General features: G+C 37.5%; 1 protein-coding gene across 4 annotated transcripts in view; it reads left to right on the top strand.

Moving 5' to 3' along the window:
• WDR26 (WD repeat domain 26) overlaps positions 1-12,187 on the top strand; it is a 38,877-nt gene extending 26,690 nt beyond the window's left edge. For all 4 annotated transcript variants that reach the window (XM_081124236.1, XM_081124235.1, XM_081124234.1 and 1 more), the window contains exons 10-14: positions 329-474; positions 778-856; positions 1,125-1,254; positions 4,716-4,901; positions 7,531-12,187. In XM_081124236.1, the coding sequence (XP_080980362.1) occupies positions 329-474; positions 778-856; positions 1,125-1,254; positions 4,716-4,901; positions 7,531-7,556 (567 nt within the window). In that variant the 3' untranslated portion in view covers positions 7,557-12,187. The remainder of the gene's footprint in view (positions 1-328; positions 475-777; positions 857-1,124; positions 1,255-4,715; positions 4,902-7,530) is intronic.
• Positions 12,188-12,518: the final 331 nt, after the last annotated feature.

Here is a 12,518-nt window from a genome sequence, read left to right as displayed (position 1 = left end):
TGTTTGAATTATTTTCTAGTAGCAGTGAGACCTTTCCTTGGGACTTGGGGAGCCTTCCTTTCTCTGTGTGTATCATTGCATGGGGTTTTTGAAGGGACGATAGACTTACAGGTTTTACCCCTCCAGCTTTGGTGGTGGTGTAATGAAATTTGACCTGTGTTCAGATTTTCATGATTTAAAACACTTAATGGAACAATCAGGTGGAGATTAATCTCAGGAAAAGACAACCTTATTACAGAAAAATAGTGCCAAAGAATTGTTTTGTTTCTTTGTTTGCTTTCTGAGTGCTGTTTAGTGACAAAGTTCATTGTCATTTTCTCCTGCTCAGGATTTAGATGGTAATCTCCTTGACTCCTGGGAAGGAGTGAGAGTGCAATGCCTTTGGTGCTTGAGTGACGGGAAGACTGTTCTGGCATCAGATACACACCAGCGAATTCGAGGATATAACTTCGAGGACCTTACAGATAGGAACATGTAACTATTTTTTGTGTCCATTAAACAATTAATCTGGTTTATATTCAGATGTGCAGTTGAACTTGCTCTTTCAGAAGAAGAGCTTTTATGTTTTTGGTTTTAGTTTGATTCTTTGCTCATATTTGGATTGATGGTCAGGTGATGCTGAGTAATCCTTAACCCATATTCTGTTTCTTGATTGAAATGTAATGTGTAATAGTGACTACAGACAAAATTCTGGTATTTAAGCTAGGACATTTTATATTTTAACAATTTGAGTGATTCCTAGTATGATGCTTTTAACAAATTATTTTTTGGTTGCAGAGTACAAGAAGATCATCCCATTATGTCTTTTACTATTTCAAAGAATGGCCGATTAGCTTTGTTAAATGTAGCAACTCAGGTAAGTTTAATACAATTCTCAGAAAGAAATGTATCCTAGTTGCAATTTTTTTTATATATAGAAACAAAAATACTTATAATAATTATTAAATTTTACTGCATGTGTTGATCCTTAAGTGTGTAGAATCAACTAAATTTTTCAGAACTTTGGCATTTTACATAAATAGAAAATGAAAATGTTCCACCAGGGAAACGGATATTCACAGATTACTTTTTAAAATTCTTTCGGTTGAGGTAGAATAAATACCGATATTCTCTTTCGCCTACAGGGAGTTCATTTATGGGACTTGCAAGACAGAGTTTTAGTAAGAAAGTATCAAGGTGTTACGCAAGGGTTTTATACAATTCATTCATGTTTTGGAGGCCATAATGAAGACTTCATCGCTAGCGGCAGTGAAGGTAAATTGTTTGTGTCACTGTCAGTTCACATATGTTGATGGGTTTAAAGTTCTGTAATTCTCACAATTTGTGAAAATGGCCATGTCTCCGAGCAAGGAGTTATTTATCCAGTACACTGTTAATTTCTCTTTTTTAGGAATGACTTGAGTCCTTATTGTCAGAAATCGATAGTGTCTATTCTGACCAGGTAGAGGTGTGTTTGGTGCGTGTATCAAATCATGATTTAGTTAAATCTTTCATATGTTGACTGCTTTTTCATGAGACTAATATTTTTTTTCCCAGAGGTTGGTACTATGTAAAAAGTCAAGGTTAAGTGTGCTGTTTTACCTGAACTTGCACAGAATTGACTATAGTTAGATATTTGACATTTCTTTAATGGCCCAAGAGAGTAATTTAGTTTGATGATTCGTATGGTCTTGGAAAGGCTGAAATTACAGAATTGTCTCTACTACCTTTTTGAATAAACTTATGCTCCGGTCTTACAACATTAGTATTTCAGGCAAGCATGTGCCTAAAGTAATCAGTTGCACTTAAATATATAAATTGTTTAAAACATGTAAACACAGATAAGGCAGTATTAAAAATTAATGTACTTTTTAAGGTGATAGAAACAAATAATGGCAAATGATTGCAATTTTTCATTTAACACCTTTTTCTTGAGTATGTACTTACTGTACTGCTCTAAGCACTATAACAGCAAATTATTTAAGTCACTTTTTAAAATACTGAATCCTTTTTTTTTTAAATGCAATTTTTATTTTATTTTTAATCCTCACCTGAGGATATTTTTTCCATTGCTTTTCAGAGAGAATGGCGGGGGGGAGACAGACATCAACTGGTTGCCTCCTGCACGTGCCCCAACCGGGACCGAGTGTGCATCTGAGGTACATGCCCTTGTCCGGAATCGAACAGAGGCCCTCCAGTCCGCAGGCCGATGCTCTAATCACTGAGCTAAACCAGTCAGGGCTAAAATACTGAGTCTTGTTTTACACGATACACCAGGGAACTGGATCATGTTAATAACCACTTTTGGTAGTGTTCCATTTTTTATGTAAGATCTTTACTGTCCCTGTCTTGCCAAAAAGCTCATCTCAGTAGATGAGAGGATCACGTGACATGAGTTTCTCCTTTGTGTATAAGGTGTATGTAAGGATTAGGACAAAGAGACATTTACAAATTCAGACTTTATCATGAAGCATATGAATTTATTCTTTCTTCCTCCGCCCTCCCCCCAATCGGTAACAGATAAGATTTAGAGGTGAGAAGAGTGGCTTGTTAGGTAACAGTTGAGAGTTTACTTTTTCCAGCCAAAAAAATCTTTTTACCTATATGTTCTCCCAGATTCCCTTTTGGTTTCTAATTTGATGTGGTTTAAATATAACCTTCTACTTTTTTGCTTCTCTCTCTCTCTCAGATCTTTCCCCTATGCTCTAGTCAGTCCTGCTGCTGGTGGGTTTTTCCCCTCTTAATTATGCCTCACAACCCCCTATAGCTCTTAAAAATAATATGTACCCTAGAAGTGTTTTAAAATATGTATGGCTGCCATTACCCCTGGTAATGCTAATCTTTTTTTTTTTAAGCCCAAACTAAGAATTAAGCCTGATGAGTAGTGTTACCACATTATACTCTATTTAGGGCTGAACGTGAAGCATTTATTTTGAACAGCATGTGAATATAGTGAGTGTATTAGCTCCCAAGATAACCACAGTATCTCGTTTGTCATTTATTTATAAGGAATAGATTCCAAGGACCTTCCAAATCCACAAGTATGTGAATGCCAGTATCAGATAGAGCAGTTAGGCAACCTTTCCCACAAAAAGCTGTGCCATTACTCCAGCTTTTTCCCTGCCGACAACATGTAGGAGAAGTACGGGTACCTCTCCTGGCCCCCGACGTGATGCGGAGCAGGGCTGACCATAGGGCTTGTCATTCTGAAGCGACTGCTTGTTGCTGCCTCTTCAGGAAACATCCTCCTTGGATATGTGTTCACAAAAGCATTTTCTTCCAGACAGCAGATTTCAGTTGCGTTCACACTTTTCATGCTGTTATCTTTCTCTAGTTGATGTCCTCGGTTCAAGAAGAAACATAAATAATCTGCTCTTGCTCTTTTCTCTTTTTTTGGTATTTGCGTTTTGTGCAAGAAAATATTTTCAAAAATTACTGAACAACAAATACTTCCTAGGAAAGAGAAATTCAGTTCTTCAATGACTATAGTGGCATTTGCTTCACATACACACACACACAAAAGTCCAGCCACAGTCCAAGCTTCTTATCTTTTTGTTAGAAGTATTGAAACCAGGGCATATTGTTTTACAAGTTAATTACCTTTTCATGACTCAGACATTTCCTCGATTGGTAACACACCCACTGGAAGTTCCCACATTGACCACACAATTGACCAATAGGTCTTCAGATTGAACACTTTTCTCTGATTTACCCGGGGATTCTGCCTTCTGCCTAAGAACTTCCACCTAAACTTGCTAACTTTTTTATGGTAATACATGGTGTTTACTGTGTGCTAGACTCTGTTCAAACACCTTTTCATATACAAACTGATTTATCCTCATAACATGAAGAGGAAGTATGAATCCCCTCGTACAGAGGAAGAGTTGCAAAGAGTGGGCAACATGTCCAAAGTTACCCCACTAGCCAGTGATGGGGGGAGGGTGTGAATAGAGTCGTCTGACTCCAGAGCCCACACTCCGAACCACTGTTCTGTGTTGTTTGGTTGGGGGTTTTTTGAAGATTAGTTTTATCACAAAATAACACGATTGTGGGGTTTTGGTTTTTATGTTCACTTTATGAGATTATGACTAGCTGATTGCAAAACCATACGGTGGGGATTTGGGACAGTTGTCTAGACTTACTGGTGGGCTCCTGAGCTGGGCTTGTGCATTACAGTCCCGGTCTCACCATTTACTAGCTGTTAACCATGAGCAGGTTGCTAACCTCTTAGTTTATGAAATGGGGGTAAGCATATATCCACCTCACAGTGGTGGTAAAGATTAAATAATATACGTAAAGTAACTAGTACATAGTACGTTGTAAGCACTCAAAAAGATAGAGATATCATCTTTATTATTGCTGTTTTTGAATTTGGATATGTTGCTTTTCTCTCACCCCACATTTCCATTCAGTTTATCATCTCTGTCCTACATTTGTTTACATTCAAAGACCTTGGCTGTGGTAACATATTACTCATGTATTACCAAATATTGCAAATAGATTTTGTGATGACTTGAGAGCTAATCACCTTTTAACAGAGGGGGGAAATGTATATTTTATTAAAATGCCGTTTCATAAGGTAATTTGTTAAACTATTCATGTTATATTTGTTTTTGTTTTTAAGTTTTAATAATCAAGTCATGTTTTCTGTGTGTGATGAATGATCATTAAAAACCAGTTGGTTTTGTTAATGTTTAACTACTTCATAACTTTTCTCTGAATTATTGTTTATTCAGATCACAAGGTTTACATCTGGCACAAACGTAGTGAACTGCCAATTGCGGAGCTGACAGGGCACACACGTACAGTCAACTGTGTGAGCTGGAACCCACAGATCCCATCCATGATGGCCAGCGCCTCAGACGATGGCACTGTTAGAATATGGGGACCAGCACCTTTTATAGACCACCAGAATATTGAAGGTAACACCACTGCTCAGCTTTCCTGTGTTCTCAGCAGATGAAACATCTTGTTTAGTATAAAGCTGCAGCAGTTTGAAGCAGTACTTTAAGTGTGGGGTATAATTTATTTTCTCTCTTTTTTAGAGACTGTATACTATCTCACTCCACAGATGGAGGTTAAGTCATCTAAGATTCAGTGGTGTTTTTGTGTTTCATTGGTCACAGTGGGGGGAATAAGCTAGAAGGTGCCTCTTCATTTACATCCAGTTAGCTGTTTAGTGTTGTCACTTTAAAAATCTTAGGGAAATCTTGCTTCATTATAGAAGAACCATTTTATACTTTAGACCCCTAAGAACTAGCTAGTACACAAAATTCGAGCAACTTTAAAATGATCTTGATTATTATAGATTTTACCCTTAAAAATAAATATCTGTTAGCACCATGTAGCATACTAGCATGAGCTATGCATGATGGAAAGAGAAAGGGAAGGGAACCAAAATGTATCATGTACCTGTGTGCCATGCAGCGTGCTGGGCTTGTGTTCACAATCCCACATAAGAGCTTCAGAGCCCCGCAAGAAAAGTGTTTCTCCTCATTTCTATGGGTGAGAAAACTAAAGTGTAGCAAGACTGATTGACCTGTTGAGTGCGGCCAGGTCTTCAAATCCAGGCATGAAATATTTTTTCCACTACTTTCAGATACTTGGAGATGAAGAAAGCCCAAAGCCAGAGGCTAACAGTTAAAGGCAAAGCTTAATTGAGCCAAGATATCAGTGTAAGAGAGAAAAGATAATGGGAAATGTCATGTAAATGACGTGTCCCTCTTTTCTCAAACAGAGCAAGTAAAATATTTAGTTTGCTTAGAAGGAAGTAATTTACCTAGAAATAGATTGTTTTGTTCATAGTGTGTCACTTAAGTGTTTTAGTAAGAAAGATGACCATCTGCTCTCAGTTAAATTATTCTTACTGGAGAACAGTTGTCAGGGTAGCATCTCAGGTTTGAAAAAGCATATTCTCTATGCTTTTATATATTTTTTATCTTTGTGGTACCAACTATAAAAGCCTTGGCCAGATCTTATTTGTAGATGTGGACATGTGGCAGAGATGAGGGTAAAGGCATGAAGAGCACGTGGTCAAAGAGTTTGAGAGCTGCCCGGTTCAGAACCATAAAGGGCCGCTTTGTATTTGTAGACGACTGTGTGACATTCTGACTTTCCTTGTGGGAATTCAGCTACAACCAAACATGTTACCTTCTTTTGTTGTCCTGTGTAGATGTCCAGACCCACTCTCTAAGGTGTTTTATAAATCAATAACTGGCTATACGTGCATTTCTAATTTTATTAATCATTTAAAAGTTATTCCTTCAAATAAGCATCTTTGATTTAAAGAAGTAGGAAATAGGTGTGTAGTGACAGATGTATTATAAACGGATTTACTTCAGACGTGCCCTTGAGGATATGTGTGCACTTCCACTGCAGGGGAGTAGAGTTCACTGCAGTTCGGTGAATTGGATTAATGTGGGTACTCACTACAGTATGTAAGCCAAGTGCCAGCTCAGCTCTAAGGTCTGGGTCTAGCTCAGCGGCCATCCATTGTGCTTTGGCTACGTAGGTATAGCTCCCAAAAGATTTTCATTTACATCTGAAATATAGAAACAGCATCTATAATTAGATATTTGGTTATATGCTTTTTATGTGGGTATCTTCTGGTTTACTTCTCTACTTGAAAACATGTGTTGTTGTTTTTTTAATTTAACTAATAGCCATTTGGAATAGAAATTTTGAAAAATATAGATGAGGCTAAAGAAGACGACATTCAAGGTCATAACACCCTGAGACACACTGTAGAAGTCATTTAAGCCATTTCACTGAACTCCATTTCAGAACAGAAATGCTGGCCTTTTATTATAATGGTAGAGTTCCATACTGTATTTGTTTTTTGAGAAATATATAAATTGGAATAGTCTCAAGTACTAACATATGCTACAACTTGGATGAACCTTGAAAACAATATGCTAAGTGAAAGACGCCAGACACAAAATAGCACATGTTGTGGTTCCATTTATATGAAATGGTCCTGAATAGGCAAATCCACAGAGACTGAAAGTAGACTAGTGGTTGCTTAGGGTTGGGTACATTGTAGAGTATGCGAATTATATCAATAAAGCTGTTGACACATTACACCAGCACCAAAATAAAGGAGTAGGGTGATTTTGCAGAATTTCAAACTGAGCTACCGAAAGGAGAATTAAATACATAATTATAACGCACAGTTCTCCCTCGGACTGCCGAATATGTCTTACTGTTGTAAACTGTCGTGAAGATTTTTCTATCATGCATAACTATTTCAAGGTTCATTTTAAAAGTAGGAGATTCCAATATGATTATTCACTTGGGTTCTACAATATTCAAAGTAATCATGAGTTTAGGCTCTAATGTATAGTCTAAGACACGATGCAGGCACATTGTTTTAGTGTTTATGATGAAAGTACAAAGGGTTGCCTTGATGTGTTTTATTTTTTTAATGTGTGTGTTATTATATTTTGTAATATCACGGTGTTGATTTTAAAACTTTCTAACTGATAACTTTTTTCTCCCCCTCTCTTCTTTCTCTCACCCCCCTTCCCCATATACATGTCGTCTTGTCTTCAGAGGAATGCAGTAGCATGGATAGTTGATGGCGAATTTGGAGCAGACGACTTCTGTTTAACTTAAATTAGTCGTATTTTAATGGCTTGGGATTTGGTGCAAACAAACATGATTGATAGCTGGACAGACATGCTCGTCATGAAAAAAGAACCATTTCTGAAGCCCGATTGGGGCCAAACATTTACACCTTGCTTCATAGTAACCAGTTGAGATGAAGCACGTCGTTAGAACGTTGTTGGACACCATGTTGAATTCCCCCGTCGGTTGTGAAGAACTGTGCTACATTCAGGCTTACCCATTGAACTCAGTATATATTTTCTCCCTCCTGCCGTTTGTCTGGTGGGATACCATTCTTGTTGCTCTTCTGTGTAATGAAGTTTAAAATGCTTGTTTGGAAAACTTTATTTAACAGTTTAGAAGGCTTGATAGAAAGAGTGCATTAGTCTGAAGAGTATACATTGGATAGGAAAGAATTTCCTCCTTTTGTTTCTCCAAATCTTTCCGCCTTATTTAGCTTGAGATCTTTGCAGCTTGGTTCATGGATTCTAGCCTTGCCCGTTGCGCAGCATATGCAGATCCAGATGACAAACCAGTGACTATGTCAAGAGCACTCTCAATATTACATTTGACAAAAAGTTTTGTACTTTTCACATAGCTTGTTGCCCCGTAAAAGGGTTAACAGCACAATTTTTTAAAAAATAAATTAAGAAGTATTTATAGGATCAAAGTGACTTCATTTGTATACATTTGGAATCTAAACCAGCTTAAAAAACAGTTTCCTCTGTAACTTAGATCCGCAGTATAACTGCTCTTCTGGAGTACCACGTGAGACATGGTCAGAAGCAGTGCTTGGAAGGACATTACACAGGAAGGTCAGAGTAATACTCGGGAGGTTTCCCCCCTTTTGTTTTATTCCTGAAGTAACATCAGTACCTGATCTTGAAGAAATTCAATATTCAAAAAGAGAATTTTAAATATAATCAACATGAGAGAGCAGTAGTCAGTTTAGTTTTTCAACAAGGCTTGTTCCAGGTGGTTCTCAACTTGGGAAATGGTTTTGGTGTGATCTAGCCAGAGAGTAGAAATCAGATAACCGCCACCTTGGAAGTTTATAGTATAAATGAGCTCGTTAGAAGAATTCAGCAGGTTACAAACGTACTTAACCTGGGTTTTAAACCTCATAGTCATTTTTCTTAATTGCCCTTAACATTTTGACATGTAGGGATACATACATTTAAAGACTCTTCCTTCTCAGTTTTTCAGATATTGCCATAATGAACCTCATTCTAAACTGGTGCTGTGGGTAGTCTTTCCCTCTCCCTTCTCCTTTTAGTTTAAGGAAAGGTTTCCTTCATGGAAAAGCACTTTTTATTTTGAGAATTTCACATTTAAAATAAGCCAAAAGCCTGGTGTTCACGTTGTGCTTTTAAATCCCATAACAGCTGAATGCAGCATCCTTAGCTTCCTTTGAAACTCCCTCCCTTTCCAATCGAGGATAAATACAGTGACCACAGCTGTGATGTTGGGAAGAGGAGTGGGAATGCCCCCCAAATAAGAATCTGGTGAAGGAAAGGCTTGACCTAAGTTCCCCATTAGGCCCAGCGAGTCTATAATGTATTACCACAAGGAGACTCTCGGATACACAAAGACCAGAAAGACTTGGGTGTCAGGAGCTCTTCCATTGGGCGGGGGCGGGGGATGGCACAGGGAGAAGCGGGAAAGTCAGGGAGGGGAGACGAAAGCGAAACACAATTGGCCTTAAATAGCACGATTCTCCCAAAAGCGCTCATAGTAAGAGAAAACGACAAATCGTGGTCAGCAGATTATTTTATCAAATTGGTATGTAAAAGATTTCTTTAAGCTCCATTTTGCAGAGATCATTATTTAGAATCAAGAATTCCTGTTTTGATACTTCTAAGTTAACTATATGTTACAGTTTATCTGGTACTTCATTTTTCTTAACTAAAATTACTTTTTACTTTAAGCTTGAATAAAAGTCTTCATTGGTAACTGTATATAATTAAGTGGCAACTTCTCTTTACCTCAGTACAGTTAAGTCCATATTTTAAGTGATTCATGTATATACCCTGAAGCCGTTAATACACCCCAGTCTACAGTATCGTCACTGACAGAACGTGGGCACAGAAACTCCACAGCTGTTTACAGATGTGGCTACAGTGTGCTCAGGTACATTGTAACATTCGCTGAGATGTGTGCCCGTTCCGGGGCAGTTTGGCACTCAGATTCCACTCTACTTCACCCAGCCACCCTGAGACTCGAGTTTTCAGAGTGCTTCTGAAGTAGTTACAAACACTTTAAAAAAGTGGAGTAAACGTGAGGCACATCTGACAATGACTTAACTCCATTAAAACGGAGTAACTACTATGCAAAGGTTTCTACAGCAGCTAGGTGAGTTTGTTTCCCAGGTCTGTCTTATCTGGCAGCTTCCTATATATACTGGTACTTTGCTGTGCCAATTTGCTGTAAACGTCTATTTCATGCATTTGCCATGCTGTGACTGTGCTAGAAAGGTGAAATAAGTGATGAAGAAACCTAGGGTCTTATGGTACAAAGAACCCAATAGCAGGATGGTCTAACTCCTAGATGTAACTGAATACTTTAGAGCTATAGTCTCTGTAGGGTTAAGAATGAGACTATGTTGGAGAAAATAAGCCAGCCACAAGATACTAACAAATGTATAAATTGAAAAGTACCAATACTTTTTGCACATAGATCAAAGTAGAGTGGAGAATTTTGGCTCCAAAAATCAGGTTAGTAGGCTCATTTCCATGTGCTTAAAAATGTTTTTGTTGTTCATTAAGGGCTAGAGCAAGTATGAAATTAAATGTCTTTTTCCTGCAAATAATTGGTTATTACTAGTGCCATGTTGGATTTGGCTATCACTGAGACTGGCGTGTGGGTGGTGATAAGGAATTAGAGTGGGGAATTAGTTGGGAGGGATGACAAAGCTTCAGTTTTGGTTTTTGTACTTCATCAATGTTCATGCCAGCTACCTTTCTGTTACTCTTACTGGCCAGGTAAATGTGTTACATAAAACCAGGTAAGTAGTTTAAACAGAGGAAATTTTATTTGCAGATGTCCCTACAGATTGGCCCATTTTAGTGGGTGGGAGAACAGAAAGGGATTACCAGCCTTTAAATACATAAGTAATTAACTGGCTAGTTGAAAGGGGAGGAAATCCAGTTTTTGTCAGTATTTTCTTAATCTGAAATCACTAGTAGTAACCTGGTGGTTTTATTAGGAGTGTTCTCCCTCTAGCGTGGCTTTCGGTGACATTAATAGAAAACCCTTCTTCCCCACCCCTTCCCATCTTGAAATTTTCTTTTTTAGGACGTTGGTTCCTGCACACAAGAACCTCTGCTCACAGTGGTAAATATATCGTACATCTCTTGAAAGGCACATATCCATGTCAGTTTCTTTCACAGCAGAAGATGGCTGCTTTTGAATGGGGAGGAAAGAAGACTTTTTTCTTAATATCCTTTTGGTCCCATCTCTAAACTGTATAAATATCTTGATTTAGTTTTAATTTCTCACTTGGACTTCAGCAGCTCTCTTTTGGGGTTGCTTTCCAGAATAGTACTTCCATTCAAAAACCATGTCTTAATATAAACTAATTTAAAAGAAGAGGTGAATTTCATTTACACAGACACTTTCTAAAAACAGGGTGAACTTAACTGAGATTTTTCAGTGTTGTTAGACTATTGTTATAGTAGCTGCCCTATAGTTGCAAAAACAAAAACTATAAAAACTCATCCCCTATCTACTTAATCCAGATAGCCTGGATGTAATAAAACTAATAGTATAAAAACGTGTATGTGTGAGTGCTGTGTGTGTGCGGGAGAGAGAGAGTACTTAATTCATAAAAAGGCCTGGGAACAGCTGTTCTAGGTCCCTGTCAGTTTTACTAAAAGTCTCGTGCACATGCGAAGTGCGCTCTCTGAATTTGTTTGCTTAATACTGGTATATTTTTATAAGATTGAAATTGCGTCCCCATCTTTAACTTAAACATTTTCATTATCAGGGTCAATGTGCTAAGACCGAATCGTAACATTTTTAGGCACAGATGGAAAAAAAATGTTACTGGCTCCTTGAAAATGTGTGTGTGGCGAGGGGGATAGACCCACAAAAAGCACGTGTGTCCTTACAAACCAAGCTGGAGAGATCAAGGAAAGAACTCGTGTCAATCTCAAGATTTCTAAGTTGTCGAGATTTACATGGCATTGTGGTGGAACTAGTTAACATTAGAGCTTTTGGTATGTAATAACTATTTGCTATGGACTGATTAAATGTTTCAAAGGATTGTGTTCTTAAATTTCGGGGGGGTTGTTTTTTGTTTTATTTTTTTAACTGCCTCTCAGATTATATTTAGTAGTTTAAATTTCTTTGCTTCATTAAAGCATAAAAAACTTCAGGTCTCTGATATTTATTTTCACTTGTCCTACTAATTATTTACAAAACACCCTTTGTTAACTTTTATAAATGTGTAGTATATTAAACGTCTTAAAAATTTTGTTCAATTGAAGCTACATTAACTTTGATTTGCTTTACTGGGTTGTTTTTAATACACCTTTCCACGTCAGTGCGTAGCACTTAACCAATCGTTTGTATTCCCTTTCAATCCAATAAACAGAATGAATAAGTAATTGTTGCTGTGTTAAATTTCATAATATCCATTAATCTGCATGTTGAAGTGGTACTGTTTTTACCTGCAACACCCAACTTGATGAATTTGACTTCCATATATTTACCTGGTGTTTTTAAGTGATGTCCAAGGAAGCACTGCTCCTGTGTGAAATCATGGATTAGGAATCACACGACCCATTTTGTTCAGAAACATTACTGCCTCTGAAATTATGCGTTAGACATTGGATACATTGAGTAGTAGAGAAAATATACTTCTAGTTTGAAATCTTAATTTATATCATAATAATTGTATAGTTCTTCAAAGATCTTGGAGAACAGCATTCATT

The sequence above is a fragment of the Miniopterus schreibersii genome, assembly GCF_964146895.1.
Source record: "Miniopterus schreibersii genome assembly, chromosome: 21".
Lineage (NCBI taxonomy): Eukaryota > Metazoa > Chordata > Mammalia > Chiroptera > Miniopteridae > Miniopterus > Miniopterus schreibersii.
The sequence above is the reverse complement of the archived record's forward strand: the minus strand, read 5'-3'. Positions and strand labels throughout refer to the sequence as shown.